Source organism: Panulirus ornatus, chromosome 14 (assembly GCF_036320965.1).
Source record: "Panulirus ornatus isolate Po-2019 chromosome 14, ASM3632096v1, whole genome shotgun sequence".
In the NCBI taxonomy this organism is placed as follows: domain Eukaryota; kingdom Metazoa; phylum Arthropoda; class Malacostraca; order Decapoda; family Palinuridae; genus Panulirus; species Panulirus ornatus.
In genome coordinates, this window is record NC_092237.1 from 56,775,406 (window position 1) to 56,799,138 (window position 23,733).

The following is a 23,733-nucleotide window of genomic DNA, read 5'->3' on the forward strand; positions in this document are numbered from 1 at the left end:
AGCGGAAGTGAATCATAGGGTGGGGGAGGGGGCGAAAATCCTGGGAGCCTTGAAGAATGTGTGGAAGTCGAGAACATTATCTCGGAAAGCAAAAATGGGTATGTTTGAAGGAATAGTGGTTCCAACAATGTTGTATGGTTGCGAGGCGTGGGCTATGGACAGAGTTGTGCGCAGGAGGGTGGATGTGCTGGAAATGAGATGTTTGAGGACAATGTGTGGTGTGAGGTGGTTTGATCGAGTGAGTAATGTAAGGGTAAGAGAGATGTGTGGAAATAAAAAGAGCGTGGTTGAGAGAGCAGAAGAGGGTGTTTTGAAATGGTTTGGGCACATGGAGAGAATGAGTGAGGAAAGATTGGCCAAGAGGATATATGTGTCGGAGGTGGAGGGAACGAGGAGAAGTGGGAGACCAAATTGGAGGTGGAAAGATGGAGTGAAAAAGATTTTTTGTGATCGGGGCCTGAACATGCAGGAGAGTGAAAGGAGGGCAAGGAATAGAGTGAATTGGATCGATGTGGTATACCGGGGTTGACGTGCTGTCAGTGGATTGAATCAGGGCATGTGGAGCGTCTGGGGTAAACAATGGAAAGTTGTGTGGGGCCTGGATGTGGAAAGGGAGCTGTGGTTCGGGCATTATTGCATGACAGCTAGAGACTGAGTGTGAACGAATGGGGCCTTTGTTGTCTTTTCCTAGTGCTACCTCGCACACATGAGGGGGGAGGGGGATGGTATTCCATGTGTGGCGAGGTGGCGATGGGAATGAATAAAGGCAGACAGTGTGAATTGTGTGCATGGGTATATATGTATGTGTCTGTGTGTGTATATATATGTATACATTGAGATGTATAGGTATGTATATTTTGCGTGTGTGGACGTGTATGTATATACATTGTGTATGGGGGTGGGTTGGGCCATTTCTTTCGTCTGTTTCCTTGCGCTACTTCGCAAACACGGGAGACAGCGACAAAGCAAAATAAATAAATAAAAATAATATATATATCTACCTAGCACTGTGCTAACTCTGCCTTTTGGCAAAATGTTAGAAGCAATAGATAAAAGTAGTAGGTAGGAACATTCAGACATGAGCATTAGGTAGAAACATTAGGTAAAAGTAGAAGGTAAGAACACTAAGCAGAAGCATTGGTTAGAAGCAGTCAGTAGGAACATTAGGCAGAAGCATCTGCAAACATTGCATTTGAGTTGCCCTCCGCCACTGGCCTATTATGGGTCAGCCACTAAAGGATAAGAAGCAGCACAGGAGTTCACTAGTTATGGAGATTCTTTTGCCATGGCCACCCCCTCGAGGAAGTTCCAGATGAGAAGAGAATTAGAGATACAGGAAGGTATAGATATGATCAGTGGGTTCATTTGCATACATCCATCTTTTAGATATCAATTATTATACACCAAAACTTATAATCCACAGCCAAGCCCCACAGACTGTTCCATGGTTTACCTTGACCACTTCATACACGGTGGTCAGACCCAATGATACCACTTTTACCCCTGTATACATCAACCTAATTAATTCTATTCCATGCAATTCTCTCACTCTATTAAATGTTCATGCTCTCATAACTCACAACCTCTAATCCATCGTCGCATATCCCTGTCCTACTCTCCCCTCTCCTTGCTTCCACTTTTGATACACAGATCCTCTTGTTGATTCTTTCTGGGTCCATTCTTTCCATATATCCCCACTTCTGACACATGGACCCTTTCATTGATTCTTTCTTTCTTCATCCTTTCCATATGTCCAAACTGTGTCAGCACAGCCTGGTCAGACTGCAATTACTAATACAGCTCTTATATTGTTATGCCTTAAAAAATCAACCCATAACACACTACATCTCATCCTCAAGACTTTCATTTCAAAGAAATCCACCCTCTTCCTTTCCTTTGCACTCAAGGCTGAAGTCTCATGTTCATACTACACTGCTTGGACTGCTATACCTTCACACATACTCATATTGGCACTAACAGACAGTGACCTCTCCTTCCAAATGCTTCCTCATGTACACAGAATCTTAGTCCCCTCTCCCAACCTATGTCTCACATCAGCCACAATGGTTCCCTCACTTTTTTTTGGCTGAAACTCTAAAAACAATATTTTCCTTAACTCTAATAACTTGCAGTCAACTAACAATTCTGCCTTGGACACACTTGTATGTTCATTTTCCTTACAATGCCATCCACTACGTCTTTCAACAAACACCAATACATTTCTACTGGTGCTCTCAATACTTCAACAACTTTCCTTTAACCTGCGACAATATGCATGCCTTTCAATACCTTCTTTAACACTTTTTCCCTGAATTTGTCATTCTTACCAAAGGTACTTCTGTACCATTTCCATCCCTTAACTATAAAACTTTTACGTTCCAACTACCCCTTCTCTTACACATTAACATTGCCTTCATATGATTCAATTTTTTTCACCCTCTTAAATTTGGTCCTTCCTTCCTCATGCAATGAAGGAAAAGCTTACATAAGCATTTAGAATACTTTTGACAATACCTGTTATTGTATTACAGCATGCAAAAACTCTGACTAATGTACTTTTCTGGAATCGTACACTTCTAAAAACAATTCTTTCCACTACATTACACTTTACATCATCAATCAATTATCATTCTACACATATGTAGCATTATATATAACTGCAGGAAATAAATAACTTCTTTAATGACATATTCTTCAATGATAACTTCTTTCTGTTCTCTGATGAAACACTACACAAAGGTGAAATTTCACTCACAGTGTAACAGTAAGCAGGCAGAGTCCAGGAACAACTACACCACCAATAAAATCATTATTTAACTATAATGAAAACACAGTGGTACACTCATGAAATAATATAGCTAAAAAAATGACAACACAGTGGTACACAGATGAAGCCTTACCTTCAGCTGCATCTTTTGTACTACCTCTTGCAACTTCTCCAAGGAGTTTGTCAAGAAAAGATACTACCCTAAAACTTGGAGTCTTGCTGTTGCCCTTTCCTGGTTGCTGCTTGATTTGCTGCACTAGTTTATCTCGACGTATCTGTAGTCTATGAAAGTTACATAACTTTAAAATAATGTATCAAATACAGTGAACTAACATTTTGTACATGTACACTTCATGTAAATAAAATTCATCAGCAGTTTTCACCTAAGGAAGTTATATAAAGATATAGTTAACTATTGAAGCAAAGTGAAAAAATACTAAGAAGGTCTAAAAATTAATGATGTTACATGTAAATGGTACAGTAAAAATGGCAGAATCAGCAACAGAAGAATAGTAGAAGAAATTGCAAATGCATGAATAGAAAATTAAGTGAGAATAAAACTAAACATGATGGTTACGTTTTGGTAAAAAAAAAGTTTGAAAATCAAACCTGTATAGACAGAAATGTGTGGATAAAGGAGTTTAGATATTTCCAAAGTGATATGAAGAAGAAGGATGGAATGACTGAGATACATCAGAGTTCTAAAGGTCAAATATGTTGCAGTAGCTTTAAATACACTAATAAAAGGAAAAATAATGAGATGTTTGTTCAAATTAGTGCAATTACCATTACTCGTGTCACTGAAAATTTGGTCTACATCAGAATGATTAATCAAATGAATCAAATAAAACCAGCTGTTCTCTGCTTAAATAGTAACTTTACATAGTATGCCTTTTTAACAATATGTAGTAACAAAAGTTTGTTCCACAATCTATATTAGCGAATTATGTAATCTCATAAACAAGTAGCAGCAGGATATATAGCAAAATGTCGCAAAGAACCTCCTCCAATAACCCAGATCTCACACTCCTGTCATCATCTTTTCCTCATCTGTTGTTCTACAAACAAATATATCAAACATTCCTTTCACTTTTACTATCTCTATATGCCTATGCTTATCTTAATTAGATATCTTTATCAACCATTACTTTCAAAATAATTTTTCTAATTTCATCCAAAGGCCTTTCTTTAAAAGAAATGTTTTGAAACAATAGACTTCTTTCTGTACTGTATAAATACGGTCAAATCATATTTAGACAAGGAAGTAAGAATTTGCACTGTTGGATTCAAGTTAATTTTGCTTATGACTGATGGATGCCATTAAGCTAGTTGTCTGAAGATGGGATCAATCTGCTAGGTACTTCAACTTTCTATTCAGTGAGATACTGTATCTTACTCTAATGAGTCAAAGTCATGAACATGCAAAATGAGATATGACTCTCAAGGTAAATTAGTCCTTGTATGCATTAATTTGGAATGATAGAAAACGAAAAATTCTAACCTAGATTTAGAATGTGGTGGAGATGAAAGATATGGAAAATGCTGTTCCATCAAGCTCATAAGTAGTGGTACCCGAATCCTGCTTGCTGCCGTGTAAATAGCACTAATTTCAGCACGTGGTCTTCGGATATCTAAACGACCACTGTACACAAATCTGAAAAAAAGTAAACTGACTTATAGGAGTAACTCAAATTCTTACATTGTAAAAGAACCTCCACAAAGGAATCTTATGTCAACACGTTTTTTTCCATATTTGTTCCCATGCATCATAACCAAATATAATCTTTTAAACATTCTCTTAAAAGTTTTCTCTCCAATGCAATACCATTTCCATATTTCATCTGTAATACACTCCCTCATAATGCCATTCATGATCAATGATGAAAGCATACCCTGACAACATTTAGTTTTCTGAAAGGATATGTTCTTGCAAAAAAGAGATTTAAAGCATCCTGCTTTAACACAGTGAATGTTCCCCTCAGTAATCTCTGGTATACCTATAAATTCTAAAGGAGATTTAAAAGAGCATACAGATGTAGTCCTCTGGCATATATCAAAATAGGGGTTATCTTAAATTTGTCATTTCATCTTTCGTAAAGAAACCTAAGGATTAGATTTATCTTAACGTAAGACATCATCGTTAAAAACAAGGTTTTTTTGGACATGTATTTGACAAACTTTTCTCTGAGTACCAAGGGTTGCCAAGATGTGAATTTTGATAAGACACTGAAGCAATACCATCATGTAAATCCTCTGGTTGTACAAGTAGCATTTCTCAGACTTTTGACAACTCCCACTTGGTCTGCAGTGCAAAGGCAACTGGTCTCCTCAGAAAGGAAAGATCAGAAAAGTTTATCCAAAGTAGGCCTAGAGAGGTTTATACTAATTCCCAGATGTGGTTCCTGTAGGGTACCACTGTAGGAGGTAATAGTATTACTAGCCTGCCCTGTATCTCAACCAAATGCAACAAAAATGGTCTTAAAAAGTGCATGCTTGTGTATGTGTGGGAGAGGGTTATCCTTGAATAATATAACATAGTGAGGGGAAAATTATAACATCTATTACAATACACCAAACAATACTGAAATGACCAGAGCATTAACAGTTACAGTGATTACCAAAGCACCATCTGTTTAGAGCTTTTTATGTAAATATTTTCACAACACTGGAGTGAGAAGTTCTTTGACGAGATTGTACACCTAATGATACAGCCTTGCCAAAAATGAATTTTCATTCAGCGTAATCTCTTGCAGGCTAGGCCTGTATATAAATATATTTCATCATCATTATTATTTATTCATTCATTTATTTATTTATTTTACTTTGTCGCTGTCTCCCACGTTAGCGAGGTACCGCAAGGAAACAGACGAAAAAATGGCCCAAACCACCCACATACACATGTATATACATACATGTCCACACACACAAATATACATACCTATACATCTCAACGTATACATATATATACTCACACAGACATATACATATACACACATGTACATAATTCATACCGTCTGCTTGAATTATTATTATTATTTTTTTTTTTCTTTTTTTTTTTTTTTTTTACTATTCGCTATTTCCCGCGATAGCGAGGTAGCGTTAAGAACAGAGGACTGGGCCTTTGAGGGAATATCCTCACCTGGACCTCTTCTCTGTTCCTTCTTTTGGAAAAAAAAAAAAAAAAAAAAGAGAGGGGAGGATTTCCAGCCCCCCGCTCCCTTCCCTTTTAGTCGCCTTCTACGACACGCAGGGAATACGTAGGAAGTATTATTATTATTATTATTTTGAAATGGGCACATGGAGAGAATGAGTGAGGAAAGATTGACCAAGAGGATATATGTGTCGGAGGTGGAGGGAACGAGAAGTGGGAGACCAAACTGGAGGTGGAAAGATGGAGTGAAAAAGATTTTAAGTGATCGGGGCCTGAACATGCAGGAGGGTAAAGGCGGGCAAGGAATAGAGTGAATTGGATCGATGTGGTATAGTGGGGTTGACGTGCTGTCAGTGGATTGAATCAGGGCATGTGAAGCATCTGGGGTAAACCATGGAAAGTTGTGTGGGGCCTGGATGTAGAAAGGGAGCTGTGGTTTCGGGCATTATTGCATGACAGCTAGAGACTGAGTGTGAACGAATGGGGCCTTTGATGTCTTTTCCTAGCGCTACCTCGCACACATGAGGGGGGAGGGGGATGGTATTCCATGTGTGGCGAGGTGGCGATGGGAATGAATAAAGGCAGACAGTGTGAATTGTGTGCATGGGTATATATGTATGTGTCTGTGTGTGTATATATATGTGTACATTGAGATGTATAGGTATGTATATTTGTGTGTGTGGACATGTATGTATATACATGTGTATGGGGGTGGGTTGGGCCATTTCTTTCGTCTGTTTCCTTGCGCTACCTTGCAAACGCGGGAGACAGCGACAAAGCAAAATAAATATATTATTATTATGATTATTATTATACTACTTAATCACTATTTCATGCATCAATGAGGTAGCACTAGGAATCAGACAAAGAATGGCCCATCCACTCATATACACATATATACATAAACGTCCATACACTCACATATACTTACATATACATGTCAATATATACACATATACATACACATACACAGACTTATAGATATATAAACATGTACATATTCATACTCACTTGCCTTCATCCATTCCTGGCGCTATCCCACACATCTCTCTTACCCTTTCATTACTTAATCAAACCACCTCACACCACATACTGTCCTCAAAATTTCATTTCCAACACATCCACCCTCCTCTGCACAACCCTATCTACAGCCCATGCCTTGCAAACATATAACACTGTCTGAAAACTACTATTCCTTCACTCATACCCCATATATTCTTCATTGCTCCCAGAACCTTCACCCCCTCTCCACCCTGTGACTCACTTCTGCTTCCATGGTTCCATTCACTGCCAAGTCTACTCCTAGATATCTAAAACACTCCACTTTCTCCAATCTTTCTCCATTCAAACTTAAATCCCAATTAACTTGTCCCCCAACCCTACTGAAATTAATAACCTTGCTCTTATTCACATTTACTCTCAACTTTCTCCTTTCACACACTTTCCCAAACTCAGTCACCAACTTCTGCAGTTTCTCACTCGAATCAGCCACCAGAGCTGTATCATCGGTGAACAACTGACTCACTTCCCAGGCCCTCTCATCTACAACAGACTGTTTACTCGCCCCTCTCTCCGAAACTCTTGCATTTACCTCCCTAGCCAACCCATCCATTAACAAATTAAACAACCATGGGGACATCACACATCCCTGCTGCAGACCGACCTTCACTGGGAACCCATCACTCTCCTCTCTTCCTACTCATACACATGTCTTACATCCTTGGTAAAAACTTTTCACCGTTTCTAGCAGCTTACTTCCCACACTATGTACTCTTACGACCTTCCACAGAGCATCTCTATCAACCTTATCATGTGCCTTCTCTAAATCCATAAATGCTACATAACAAACCCATCTGTTTTTCTAAGTATTTCTCACATATTCTTCAAAGCAAACACCTGATCCACACATCCTCTACCACTTCTGAAACCACGCTGCTCTTCTCCAATATGATGCTTTGTATGTGCCTTCACCCTCTCAATCAATACCCTCCCATATAATTTCCCAGGAATACTCAACAAACTTATGCCTCTGTAGTCTGAATGCTCACCTTTATCCCCTTTGCCTTTGTGCAATGGCACTATGCATGCATTCTGCCAATCCTCAGGCACTTCACCATGATCCATACAAATTATGAATATCCTTACCAACTAATCAACAACACAGTCACCCCCTTTCTTAATAAATTCAAATGCAATTCCATACAAACCCTCAGTTTAACAGACCCTATAACGGATTTCAGATTTAATGGACTGGGTAAATAATAATACATTAATCAATAATACTTCAAAATTCCACACCCTGCTCATTTCATATTGCACTTGCTTTTGGTAGCATAGGGTATACTTGCTTTGTTTCAGTCTTGGTCTGCCTCAAGCTTTCATGCAGTCAGGTTGCATACAGAAAATTGTGACTTTATCAAATAATTTTGCAATCCTTACAATTCAAAATGATATCAAGTGGTAGAGGAATTAAAAGAAAGTGTGTGAACTGCAAATCGTATTACTATATATTGTATTAAAAAACGACCTATAGGGTAAATGTGATCTAACGGACTTTCGGCATTAATGGACACCCCCTCTCCCCATTATAATATATCTTTTCTTTTCTTTTAAACTATTCGCCATTTCCCGCGTTAGCGAGGTAGCGTTAAGAACAGAGGACTGGGCCTTTTTTGGAATATCCTCACCTGGCCCCCTCTGTTCCTTCTTTTGGAAAATTAAAAAAAAACGAAAGGGGAGGACTTCCAGCCCCCCGCTCCCTCCCCTTTTAGTCGCCTTCTACGACACGCAGGGAATACGTGGGAAGTATTCTTAATCCCCTATCCCCAGGGATAATAATATATATCTTACCTTATAACTGGTTCAACACTGGCATACTGCAGATCTTTGGCCAATTCTATCTCATTTTCGCTACCATGGTTTTCCAAGAGTAATAAAGCTGTGGCAGCTCTCATAACACCACGATGAACCTATTAGTACAAAAGAATAAATTTCCAGTTAGATTTATTGATACATAAAAATAAATCTCCTCCATTTTATAAAAAAAGCATATAATTAATGTTATTCATATTTAGTTAATTGCAAGCATATGTTTATCTTGATAAATAAATATAAGGCACATTCAAACTGCTATGCAACATCTGTCTACACATAGAGCATAATTATAAGGATTTGCTTTAAATTATCCATATTGGTATATTTTAAAATATTTATTTATTTTGCTTTGTCGCTGTCTCCCGCGTTTGCGAGGTAGCGCAAGGAAACAGACGAAAGAAATGGCCCAACCCACCCCCATACACATATGTATACATACACGTCCACACACGCAAATATACATACCTATACATCTCAATGTACACATATATATACACACACAGACATATACATATATACACATGTACATAATTCATACTGTGTGCCCTTATTTATTCCCATTGCCACCTTAAAATATGAGAACCTATTCAACCCTCTTGCCTTCCAATCTATCTATAACAGTGCTCACTCTCTTGTAGAAATCTAAGGTTCGTTACATGATGTCATTTCCCTAAAACCATGATGTCTCTCACTTAGGTAATTTCTTCTCTGCAGAAAGTCACACATCTGCTTGCAGATCACCTTTCCCAGAACCTTACAGACCATGCTTGTCAGGGTTTACTGAGGTTGACAACACTGGGCACCTGAAATGAAACCTGAGACCTTCCCTTTCCCAACTGTTATGAAACTCCAAAGATTTGGCCTAGTAAGACATAATATCCAAAATATATATTAGTCAGGGGCACCTTAACAATGCATTACTCACCACCTCACTTATACATAACAGGCCTCCATAAATGAAGACCCTCCAAAATCATGAAAATGAGTTTGCAATCCAGGGAGAGCTTCTCTGCAGCAGTGCGTGTATGTGTGATTACCTTATAGAGTGTTGGGAGGGAGTTATACACTTGTGGGAAGCCCTGTCTCTTTGACATCATGTACTGTCATACAACCTTTAAACTTATATCTGTATTTGCACTGACTACATCCTTTTTCTGTTTATTCCATTCACACCACTCTTACATCATAAAAGTACTTCAATGCATGTTTTGCTACAAGTTTTTTGCTTAATTTCATGTTATATCTTCTGGTTGTTCTATCCACATCTTCCAAAGAAATGTTCACTGTCTACATCATCAAATGTTTACAAACATAAAAGGGTTATAAGGTTATCCCATTCTCTTTTTTTCTTCCCTGGTGGTCAAAAAAAGGTCTCAAACCATTCCTTGTAACTCATCCCCCTTAATCTTTATACTATCTTTGTTGCCCTCCTCTGGATCTTACCTATTAATTCTTTGTGCCTCTTTAAGTGCAGTAACCAAATACTAGAATTATTTTCTAGTTCTGGCCTTATGCAAGATTAAACAACTTGATGAAAATATCTCTATCCACTTACTTGAGTACTACTCTATTATTTACCAGTAGACTGTATGTGTCCTTCAATACAGGTATTCTCCTAATGTGGAACACCAGCAACAGGATGGGGATGGTGTCTACCCTAAGTCTCTCTTACAAACAGTTACCTGCTACTTATTTCCAGTTAGATCATAATTATATTTAGGCCTCCTTTCAATGTCTTCCATTCACTTTACATTTACTCAAAGTGAATTTCATCAACCACGTAGTGGACCAACTTTGGAGTTTGAATTCCTCCATAAAATAATGCAATGCTCTTCACTTTTCACATCCTTCATGCCCTTGTGATCATCAGTGATCATATCTAAATGGATGTCAAATCCTTCTGCCAAGGAACTTAATATTTCAAAAATGATGTAATGGTCCCAAAACAAACCTATGCATCAAGCCCCTGGTGATGTCAACCCATCTAAGGAAGGCTTTACTAACACAAGTCCTTCATTCTCTTCTGCCAAATTAGTCCTCTATCAATCACAGTAATCTCCTTATTCCTTCCTAAAAATCTAACTTCTTATGTGTTAAAGTGTCAAAAGCTTTCTGACAGTTCAGGTACATACAATCCATCCATCTTTCTTTCATCTATGGATAGGGTGGTGAGAGAAGCAAATGTGAGAGGGGCTAGTACGCAGTCTGTAGGAGAAGAGAGGACCTGGTATGTGAGTCAGTCGTTGTGTGCTGATGATAAAGCACTGGTGGTGGATATGAGTGTGAAACTGCAGCTGGTAACCGAGTTTGGAAGAAAGTGTGAAAGGAGGAAGATGAGAGTAAATGTGAATGAAAGCAAGGCTATTAGGTTCAGCAGGGATGAAGGACAGGTTAGTTAGTGGGAGTTTGAATGGATAGAAACTGGAGGAAGTGAAGTGTTTTAGAAGCCTAGAAGTGGAAATGGCAGCGAAAGGAACCATGGAAGTGGAAGGGAGTTATACAGTGGGTGAGGGGATGAAAGTTCAGGGAGTGCTGAAGAATATTTGGAAATGAAGATTGTTATCTGTGAGGGGAAAAATGGGCATATTTAAAGATATAGTAATAATATCATATAGATGCAAGGCATGGGCTATAGATAAGGCTGCGCAAAGGAGGGTGGATGAGCTGGAAATACAGGTTTTGAGGACAATATGTAGTTTGATCGAGTAAGTAATGAAAGAGTATGAGAGAGGTGTTGTAATAAAAAAAAAAGTGTGGTTGAAAGAGCTGAAGAGGGTGCGCTCAAATGGTTTGGACATATGGAGAAAATTAGAGGAAAGGTTGACAAAGAGGATATATGTCAGAAGTGAAGGAAACAAGGAGAATGGGGAGACCAAATTGGAGATGGAAGGATGGAGTGGCAAAGGTTTCAAGCTACCGAGGCCTGAACATACACAAGGGTGAAAGGCATGAACGGAATAGAGTGACTTGGAACACTGTGGCATACAAGGTCGATATGCTGTCAACAGACTGAACTAAGGCATGCAAAGCATCCAAGGTAAACCATGGGAAGGTCTGTGGGGCCTGGTTGTGGATAGGGAGCTCTGGTTTCAATGCATTACACAGACAGCTAGATAATGGATGTGAGCGAATGTAGCCATTCTTTGTCTATTCCTGGCTAACATAGAAAGAGCAATCAAGTATGAAATATATATATATATATATATATATATATATATATATATATATATATATATATATATATTTTTTTTTTTGCTTTGTCGCTGTCTCCTGCGTTTGCGAGGTAGCGCAAGGAAACAGACGAAAGAAATGGCCCAACCCACTCCCATACACATGTATATACATACGTCCACACACGCAATTATACATACCTACACAGCTTTCCATGGTTTACCCCAGACGCTTCACATGCCCTGATTCAATCCACTGACAGCACGTCAACCCCGGTATACCACATCGATCCAATTCACTCTATTCCTTGCCCGCCTTTCATCCTCCTGCATGTTCAGGCCCCGATCACTCAAATTCTTTTTCACTCCATCTTTCCACCTCCAATTTGGTCTCCCACTTCTCCTCGTTCCCTCCACCTCCGACACACATATTCTCTTGGTCAATCTTTCCTCACTCATTCTCTCCATGTGCCCAAACCATTTCAAAACACCCTCTTCTGCTCTCTCAACCACGCTCTTTTTATTTCCACTCTGTACTTATCCCTGGGGATGGAGGAGAAAGAATACTTATCACATATTCCCTGCGTGTCATAGAAGGCGCCTAAAAGGGAAGGGAGCAGGGGGCTTGAAATCCTCCCCTCTCAGTTTTAATTTTCCTAAAGAAGGAATAGAGAAGGGGGCCAAGTGAGGATATTCCCTCAAAGGCTCAGTCCTCTGTTCTTAATGCTACCTCGCTAATGCAGGATATGGCGAATAGTATGAAAAAAAACAAAAACTATACTGTACCATACATGCATTTCTAAATATATCCTAAACATATCCTAGAATATGATGACAAAAATCATAAAAATAGCAGAACAAATCTTCAAGAACATAAAAAAATATTTCTTATATGAACATAAACATAAAGTGGATGGAACCATGGAAGTGGAAGTGAATCATAGGGTGGAAGAGGGGCGAAAGTTCTGGGAGCATTGAAGAATGTGTGGAAGTCCAGAACATTATCTCGGAAAGCAAAAATGGGTATGTTTGAAGGAATAGTGGTTCCAACAATGTTATATGGTTGCGAGGCGTGGGCTATAGATAGAGTTGTGCGGAGGAGGGTGGATGTGCTGGAAATGAGATGTTTGAGGACAATATGTGGTGTGAGGTGGTTTGATCGAGTAAGTAATAATAGGGTAAGAGAGATGTGTGGTAATAAAAAGAGTGTGGTTGAGAGAGCAGAAGAGGGTGTTTTGAAATGGTTTGGTCACATGGAGAGAATGAGTGAGGAAAGATGACCAAGAGGATATACGTGTCAGAGGTGGAGGGAACGAGAAGTGGAAGACCAAGCTGGAGGTGGAAAGATGGAGTGAAAAAGATTTTGAGTGATCGGGGCCTGAACATTCAGGAGGGTGAAAGGCGTGCAAGGAATAGAGTGAATTGGAACGATGTGGTATACCGGGGTCAACGTGCTGTCAATGGATTGAACCAGAGCATGTGAAGTGTCTGGGGTAAACCATGGAAAGTTCTGTGGGGCCTGGATGTGGAAAGGGAGCTGTGGTTTCAGTGCATTACATGACAGCTAGAAACTGAGTGTGAACAAATGTGGCCTTTGTTGTCTTTTCCTAGCACTACCTTGCGCACATGAGGAGGGGAGGGGATTGTTATTTCATGTGTGGCGGGGTGGTGATGGGAATGAATAAAGGCAGACAGTATGAATTATGTACAAGTGTATATATGTATATGTCTGTGTGTGTGTATATATGTATACGTTAAGATGTATAGGTATATATATTTGCATGTGTGGACATGTATGTATATACATGTGTATGTGGGTGGGTTGGGCCATTCTTTCATCTGTTTCCTTGCGCTACCTCGCTTACGCAGGTGACAGCGACAAAGCAAAATAAATAAAATAAATAAATAAATGAACATAAACACTGATTCAATTAGTTCAAAGAAAAACAAACAAACAAAAAATACATAATACATCCCTTGATCTAAAGCACTTTTCTGAATCTAAATGAGATGAAGTGGTGGTACTACAGTTCTGATGTCTTATGCAGGTATCATTTGTCACATTATTTCAAAAACCCACAAAAATTAAAGCACACTGAGCTTCCAGAATCAACTAAACCAACTAAATGCTTGTAATCAGCCACTCACCAATTTCACAGAAATTCATTGGTGCCTAATCTCACCACAAAACAACACCATCTTACCATCTAGACTTAGAAAGTTTCATTCAAATCAAAATATTTCTAGAGCCAGATAGCAAGTTAACTGTACTATGGCTTTAGAGTACATGGCAATGGGGTTTGTATATAAAGTGAAAACTAATCACTCCCTAAATACACTGGGTAACTCTTCAATTAGATGTAGATCAAATAAAAGTGGGGCTACCATCCATCAACACTTGAATGGCAGTTTTTTTTTTTTTTTTTTTTTTAAAAAAAGGACCTCCTGGAAAACATGAAAACTTGAACATGAACTCAGGAAAAACATAACAAAACATTTGAGGTTCTAATACCTATATATTTGAAAAATTACAGCCAAAACTATCCCAAGTAGACAGCATTTGGCACTGCCAGCAGTCTAAGATGGCATACTGATATCGAACAATTGGAAAAACAGACAAAGTACACATAAGATGAGCTGTACACATTTTTGATAAGGCCACAGGGTTATATAATAAATATCCTTGATGTCTGAAAATTAGACTCATTCAATAGATGGGCAACAATTTACAATAATTTTCTTACACAGCAAAAAGAGAGACAATCTGCATCCTCTGAATTTGAGATAAATACTGTGATTTTCCATAAAAGGCACATGGATATTTTTTTGAAACTCTTGACATAAAGATGAATACAGTGGTCTGTCTGCTCCAATACCTCTCTTGAGAGAACATAACCATCAGCAACAAGTCTCTCAAACTCCAAACACAACAAATACCAATATGTCTTTCATACGCCAAAAACAATGCATCAAGTATCTTTAAAATAAAAGCAAAATTTTAAAGACATCCAAAAAAGATACATCGCCACTATATACTGTATATACAGCTAAGGCCCACCTTAGAATTTGCTGTCCTGATCTTTCTCTTCAAACACATAAAATGACAATCCAACTTACCCAACTCCTTCAATTTGACCTCAAAACCTAACCCTCTTTCCCCATGCCAAGCACAACACTGACTTTTTCTCCATTTTTCATGGCTATTACTTAATCTGTCAGTTTCAAGAGCTGAATGCATGTTCCTGCCATCAATCATACAGTAAAAGCTCAGTAAGACACCTTGTCTCATAATTACATGAGGCCAATCTATTCCTTTTAATCCAAACTATAAAATGATGTCCTTGTCTGTCCATCTGTCAGTCCACCCCCAGTCTGTACACACGGTGAAGAAGTTGCCTAACATATGATCACATTACCCTCATATACAGTTGACAATAATTCATTCATTTCCTTGACAGAATTGAAATTGCTGGTAGCTGGGATGATATATATTTGGGGGGAAATATAGTTCCATATACCTGAGAGGGAAGGTTGTGCCAGCAACATGGGAAGTATGAAGATGAAAATAGCTGAGGTGAGTGGTTAAATTACTGAACAATATGTGGTGGCCAAGGAGAGTGGGAGTAGTGTGGTTAGGGAGGATGTGGTAGCCAGTGAAAGAGAGAATGGTGGTGGTGGTAAGGGAAGATGCAGTGGCCATAGAGGGAAAGTGATGAAGATAAGGGACACTGTCGGTCAGGGATGGAGGGAATGATGGTGATAAAGGAGTGTTTAGTTGCCAGGTAGGGAGGGCATGGTAGAAGTGAGGGAGGGTGTGGTAGCTATGGAAGGATATAGTGGTGATGGTTTGGGATGGTGTGATGGTCAGGGTGGGAGAGTGTTGTGGTATCGAGGAAGGGTGTGGTAGCCTATCCATACACTCCTATTCTAAATTCTAAATGTAAAAATCTCTAAAAAGTTCCAATGTACCTCTTAGTGGTTTTAAAAACAAAAAGAGTTTACACTTTACAACTGAAGTATCCAAACTATTGAAGGAGCAAAAGTATAACTCAACTGATATGTCTAAAGGAATTGCTGACACTCACACACATCAAAAACAGAATGAGATCCATATGAAGACTTAATCATGTCATGCATACATAAGCACTGTTTCCAAAACATCGTAATATCAAAGCTCTACTCTAAATCATGCCATATGAACACAAACCATAAAAGTGTAAACTGATAAAGGTAATTTCAGTTTTGCAAGGATGCTAGAAAATCACAAATGAAATTTTTGTAAATAAAAAAAATGCTATAGAAAATAAAAATACCTTAACACATCTGCATTTTTCTTCAACCCCAAATACTCTAATCAAAGACATCCTAATGAAGTATGTTGTCCTATCTTACAGATAACTAATGCATTTAGGAAAAACCTGCATGACTGGAATAATCTGGTAAAATTTTACATATTACAAGAAAGAACAGCCAGCCTAGAGTGAAATCCATCTTGATAGGAAAATTACTCAAAGCTTCAGTTTCAGTGTGGTTGGTTAGTCTGCTGGAAGACTATATGATATTCTTCATAATTATTAAGAAGAATGTAGATAATCAGTGCAGCTCACTGAAGAAGAAAAATATAAAAGAATAAAGTTACATTCTATAATATGCATGAAAAAGTTCTCCATTTTGACAAAACACTGTGCTGCATGAGACCATTTTGATTTCTAATAAGAGTAGTAAACATTAAAGTGATGCCAACTAATGGCAGGATTAAGCTACAAGCATGGTTTTGAGAACTGGCAAATATTCAACTTCAGGCAGAAAGATGTTTGCATTGTTTTTGGAAACTGTTATAAAAATTTTGGATATTACAGTAAAATATGAAGTCCAAAATAACAACTGGGTTAGACATCAGAGCTGCAATAACCTCAGCTTTACTACAAGCTCAGAAAATTTATTTTGCTAGGAGAGACTTTTCTGAGTCAAGACAGAGAACAATAAAAATATGAGATATAAGAGCATCTGTCCATACTGGTTTGATCATTAAATTGCATGGAAAATTTTCCTGATAAAATGCAGTATTATCATGATTTTCAAGACTAGCAGCCACCACTGATGATTCTGACTGGACACCAACAGTCATCAGACAATGTAAACAAAGACTCATTCCACCTGAGGATACCTCCCAGCATATGGTTCCATACAAAAGATGCTTAATAATTTCCTACATATACAATTCTGGCAAAAGGCATGTTTTTATCACGATGCAAATCATCAAGAACAGGGTGGAATGACTGGCATACCCTCAGCTCACTCTAAAATAAAAAAAATCTATCAAAACCCATTTTCTTCTGACAGCAAGCTGAGGATGAGGATGCTTAAGGAAATGTGAAAAAGCAGTCTCGAATGGATAACAAGCTACTGACTGGACCTGTCCATACACTTGAGTTTTCGATATTTGGAGAAAAACTCAACAAGGGCATCTTGTCCTAAACACTTACTGACATATACAGAGGGGGTAGTGATGCTATTTCCTGTGGGGGTGTAGTAGTAACAGGAATGGATGAAGGCAAGCAAGTATGAAAATGTACATGTGTATATATGTATGTCTGTGTATATGTATGTATATGAGCATGTATGGATGTTTATGTATACATATATGTGTATATGAGTGGGTGGGCCATTCTTCATCTGTTTCCTGGCACTAACTCGCTGACACAGGAAACAGCAATTAAGTATAACAATAAAATAAAACTTGGAATAAAAAATGCTTTGAGTAACGGGACATGCAGGAGGGTTTGGGGCATACATGAGATACAGCAAAGTGGTATTCAGATGTGGTATAAAGGGGAGGTAACATGTTTTCAAAGAGTTGAACCAGAGCATGTGAAGCAGTTGAAGGAAGCCATGGAAAGGTCTATTGGGCTTAGTTGTGGGTAGGGTGGCTATGGTTTCAGTGCACTATAAAACTGAATTCAAACAGCAACACTATGGATTCTAAATTTCTTAAACTGCATCTTGTTGTTCTAGTTTTCTAATCATTATGGCTCTCCAAGTTCCTAAACAAGTATGATGATTTCAATGTGCTTACCACAGTTAAACCAACAGATCAGCTATCTTCCAAAAATACCTTTAACCAGTTTAGCATTAGCATGTAGAAATTTCACTTAATGTTTGCCCTTTGCAGAGACAGGCCCCAGCTGTGAAACATGACTAACTTTCTCTATTCCTTCCCATGCCCTAAAACAACTGCATTTGGTTAACTATTTTCAGCTAAAATCAGTAGTGAATGAACATTTCAAAATGATAAAATGCCCAAATACTGATTCTTTCATAAGTAAGCTGTAAAATTTTGATTAACTCTTGTCTAGCCAACCTATCACTAGCTGAGCTAACCAAACTAAGACTAATTTAATCTGAGCTATTCATACAAAGACTGCTTTATCTCAAATAGCATTACTCATTTGTAGTGCCACTTGAAGTTGTTGCTGCACATCAATGTACCACAACAATCTAGTTGCATATTATGTATATACTTGGCCCACTATATCAAAAACAATTTCCAAAGAGCCAGACAAGATGAGCATTTGCATGGTATTAACTTCAGCATAGTAAAAGAATATTTTGCATTCTTTGCTTTACATTCACTCAGCTACCCACAATATGCAGCCATACATGCAAGCTCTTTAAATGTGGCACACATCATACATACGAGCATTTTGCCATTTCACTGCATTGAAAGAATGCCTGTCGTTTGAACTCAGCTTTACGCCTAAACTAGTCATTTTCATGCACTGCCCAGGTTGTTAAGGAAGGAAATCATTTAGTAATGGTCAGTTAACACTTTTCACCTGCTACCATAGATTGACAAGCAACATCATCAAGTTGGATCTTTGATAAAACTGCATGATGACTCATTTATTGGTGTATCATCACTAGCAATGGTGGCATTTGTAATATACAAAAACATTTAATATACTCTATGTAATGTTAATAATGAAAATTTTCCAAAGAATCGAGCATCTAAATCAGTTATGACAATGGGTTTTACAGTATTCATGTCCCTGGATCACTGTAATGCTTGGAAAATAAGAATAAAATTATCATTTATGTGACTTTTAGTTTTCACTGTACCTTCAGTGTTTCACCACTTGAGAACTTGAGTACAAGGTTACAGCACTCTTCGAAATCATATAGGTATTCTAGATTCTTCAGCAAATATGCACCCCAGATGTCATCCTCTACATAGTCTGATGATGTGTGGACTCCTCCACTACTTGCTATACTGGACGTTGAGACTGTTTCCCTTGTTGATGTGGAAGTAGCTGGGGTGCAACTAATAGAAGACACAGGTATATCACCCCTTTCTATCGACAGTGAATCATTTTCATCTTCAATATCAACAACAGGAACAGAAGGAGTTCTCTTTTCAACTGTCTTATGTGCAGAAACTGGAATATTCTTGTGATCTCCAATAGCTCCCATATTAGAGTTAAATGTAGCAACATGCAGGCTGTTTCTGTCCAAAGCGGAACTGCATTTAGGATCAGACACCACCTGACTTACTGAGTTATGACTAGTGTAAGCAACCGCTGTATCTGAAGACGCATCATCATGGTTGTGACTTTCTTGTTGCAAGTCAGAGTTAGTAAAGCTAACTGCATAGACAGTTCCTCCAGATAAATGCCGTCCCTTATCTGATAACACTGGGAACGTTGCAATTGGAGTAGGAATGGCTGTAATAGCTGTGGTATTGGCACTTAAACTTGGCATTACAGGGGTCTGTGGAATTCCTGAACAACTGACAGGCTGTAAAACATGTGGAAGTGGATGATGCCCTGGAGATATCTGCATATCAGATGATACTGATACTGTTGGTAAAATGCTGTGGTTCTCTGTGGTCATTTTTGATTCAATGGCCTGGGAGCTCTCACCAACTGTTACTTTTGCTGATCTTTTTGCAAAGTTTTCCGACACTATTTTTTCAGAACAACTATCACTAGTTACACAAACTGATGAATCGTCTTCACTTTTCCAAACAGCATCTTTATGTACCAACTGTGACTGACAATTTTCATTCAGATGAACTCTACCATGAAGACTGTCATCATTCACATCTATGTCAAACCTTGAGAGCACATTGTCTTTCACATCATGAGCTGGTTCTACTTCAAGAGGTAAAACTGGGCCTCCTGTAGTATCATTACCAATATCTTCAATCATGTTTGATTTCTTTATTTTCTCCTCCTCAACTTCACTTTCATGTTTATCTTCCTTACTTAAATCATCATGCAATGAGGATCTGGATCTAGTATTTCCTTTTAACCTCCCTCTGTCTTTTTTCACAGGCATATTTTTACTTCCAGATGCATAAGTTTTCTTAACATGACTTGCAAGGTTTTGCCCTCGATCAGAAGCTGGTGGGCTTACCTTAGAGCTAGTGCTAATACTGTGCTCCCACCCAGAACCACTATTTCTGTTTCTGCGCAGTGTAACTATTGACGTTGTCATTGTACGAGTACATGTATTTGGAACAGAACTTTTCATTAATCCTGTATTGGAACTTTTACTTTCCTTTTCTGTCTTTACACCATCTTTTGTCTTCTTTCTTTTTTTTATATTTGCAATTATGACTGGTGGTTCTAAATCATCCTCTCTTTCTGTCATCTCCAGACATTCTCTCCCCCTCTTCCGAGGGGATTTGTTCTTTGTTGCCATCCTGATATAATCTGGAAAAAATTAAATATATATTATAAAGAGCCTGTGTATACAAACATCTCTCTCTCTGTCTCTAAAAGAAATTGGGCAAAGTTAAAACCAGTTAAAACTGAACTTAAGTTAGATAGATAAGCATTGTTCAAGGAAACAATAAACAGTGTTACTAAACAAGCAGTTTATGTGGTGAGTGCTATCTGCCAGCCCTACCTTTTGGCAAAATCTCATCCTAAGAAAGTGCTCTCTCTCTCTCTCTCTCTCTCTCTCTCTCTCTCTCTCTCTCTCTCTCTCTCTCTCTCTCTCTCTCTCTCTCTCTCTCTCTCCCTCTCTCTCTCTCTCTTTAAAGCAAGCATGACAAACATTCCTCCTGACCTTATAAAAAAAAAAAAAAAAAAAAAAAAAAAAATCTTGACTTTCACAGTTTTTCCCCAATAACATGAAGTTTGCTGAACTTTCTAGGTGTATGAGAACCTCATTGTACGAAGTTCTGTCAAAACCGTTATCTGTTACAGTGATCAATCTAATTTCAAACTGCATGTTCAATGGACACTGGACATTGGACACACAGACTTAAAACATTTTATAACAATGAGTTAAGATTAGCTGACAATATACAATGAAAGAAGTACACAGAGTTCACTGAAAATTACAGAATACATTGGAAGGGGATCATCAGAATGAGAAAGAAGTGAAGCAAAACATGAGAAAGTAATCAATATCAATCAGATTTTACTCAGGTTAAGTGATATAGACAAATAACTTTACAACACTAAAAAAAATATAATGCAGTAGAAAAATATAAAAATACTTACATGTACAAATGTGTAAGGTATGGATAACTATTCTCTTCTGTTACTTTTTCAGGATCAAGTACTGAAGACTATTCTCTTAGCACTAAAACAGATCACAACATTCCTCACTGATAAGAGCTACAGTTATTCTGGGTTGTGCCATCATGTCCACAGTAATCTCCTTAGGCCAACCTCTACACAAATTCTGTGTAATAAGCATGCCTGAGACCTTGGGAGAAAAAGAAAATCACATTATTCAAACTAAAAACCAATCATAATATTAGATGACTAAAATCATTATGTTATGTAGCACACAAAAGCTTAGAATCCTATGAAGGTTACATCATCTTCAATTAAAGATATTTAAATTATACTCAGTGCATGATACAGAGATTATATTTTTCATACATTTTTTCTTTATGTTTCTCTTCAGTAGGTTCTATTCTATGGCATGAATTAATAATTCTCTAAACATCTCTTCAGTAGGTCTTACCCAGGACATGAATTAATGTCTCTAAATATTCAGAAAAATATAGAAGAATACAGCTGGAAGACATAGAATTCCAACCAATCTTGCAAATGTCATTAGCTCAAAACATTCAACTTACGCTCAGTGAATGACAGGGTTAAATCATATTTTACATGTATTTTTCAACACACCTCTCTTCAGCAGGATCTCACATAATACATAATCTAATACATATTCACATATTCAGTTAGATTTGGGAGAAATAAGTTGAAAGCATACGAATTCTTATCTAGCTTGCAAATGTCAAATTCAAAATGTTTAAACTATAACTGGCGAATGATAAGGTAAAACTTTTTTGCACTTGCACTCTGTTTTCCCAGTTAATGAGGTAGTGCCACAAACAGTTCTCTTTATCAGGTTATCACTTAACTCATGAAGATTTTAGTGGGTTATTACTTAACTCATGAAGATATAATTCCCATGGTCAGAGAGATAATGGTGAAAGTGGACATAGAAATGGAAGTGCTACATAGAACATGAATGCCTGGGATACCCAGGGAGGCTAGCACTGCCTTTGGTCAATAACAACAGTGTGATACAGTAAATTGTATTATTCACCTATCTTTTCACACAAAATATTTCTGTTATTTCTTACTTAATGCATGAATCAATAATCAAATACATACTCTAAAAAAATATTTGAGAAAATAGTTGGAAGAGATCGAACACTTACCTAGCTTATGATTGCCATCGGTTCAAAGCATTCACTTTATAATTGGTGAATGGTAAGGTAATTAATGTTTCATATATTTTTTCTACCATTTCTCTCCAGTAGATTCCTACCCAATACCTAATACATAATTAACAAAATTCAGGCGAAAACAGTTGAATGAAATGGAATTCTTACCTAACTCACGATCATCTTCTGATGAAAAATTCTAATTATAATCAGAAAATGATACTGTTAACTGTTCTTTTCATACATTGTTTCTACACAATGCTCTTCATGTTTTTATCTAACACATCAACTAATGCAATTCACATATTCAGAAACATAATGGCAAATATAGATTTATAAAAGCTATATAAAACACAAATGCATGTGATCCTAGGGGACTAGCACCCCTTCAGTTAAAAATATTCAACTTGATGAATGACAGTAAATTGCATTTTCATATAGATTTTTCCTTATAATGATCATTCTGATATACACAAAAATAAAAACAAAAATAGGTGGCACAGTAAGCAAGAAAGAGAAGACAGTGCTTATGGTAAACTCAAAGTACATTTGGTAAATATGATAAATCTCATTTTTCTTTATATTTTTTTTCTACATGATTCTTTTCAGCAGGATCTTACTTAACTTATGAACTAATAATAATTCACATATTCAAGAAAATAATGGTGAAAATGGGTGGAAGAAATGGAAGTGCTACATAGCATGTGAATGTTTGAATGTGAGGTATTTCCACTTACACTCATTGAATGACTCAAATTGTATTTGTAGTCTACACATTCATCTCCAGCAGGTTCTTACCTAATGCATGAATTCACAATCACAAGCATTTAAAGAAAATACAAATATAATTAAACTAGCACAAGAAATCTGGCTTATTTTGTTGGACAGACATTCATGATATTGTCCACTTTAAGGAAATCTGTTAGTCCCAAACTTTTTGGTTAATATATCCTCTACCTCAATCTTTGAAAACATCACACTTTGCTTATTCATTCTATCTTTAAAGAAGCTTGGCTACAGCTGTGTTATCACTTATTCTATAGAAAACTCTCTTATTTCTACAGTAAGTGCA

At 37.6% G+C, this 23,733-nt stretch overlaps 1 protein-coding gene across 1 annotated transcript in view; it reads right to left on the reverse strand.

The window, feature by feature from the left end:
• The window catches only part of LOC139753461 (uncharacterized), a 32,389-nt gene that overhangs the window by 5,678 nt on the left and 2,978 nt on the right, over nucleotides 1-23,733 (reverse strand). Inside the window, exons 3-7 of the mRNA XM_071670002.1 lie at nucleotides 21,475-21,682; nucleotides 19,082-20,676; nucleotides 8,769-8,887; nucleotides 4,269-4,421; nucleotides 2,901-3,049 (exon numbers count right to left, since the gene is read on the reverse strand). Of these exons, the coding sequence (XP_071526103.1) occupies nucleotides 2,901-3,049; nucleotides 4,269-4,421; nucleotides 8,769-8,887; nucleotides 19,082-20,665 (2,005 nt within the window). The 5' untranslated portion in view covers nucleotides 20,666-20,676; nucleotides 21,475-21,682. The remainder of the gene's footprint in view (nucleotides 1-2,900; nucleotides 3,050-4,268; nucleotides 4,422-8,768; nucleotides 8,888-19,081; nucleotides 20,677-21,474; nucleotides 21,683-23,733) is intronic.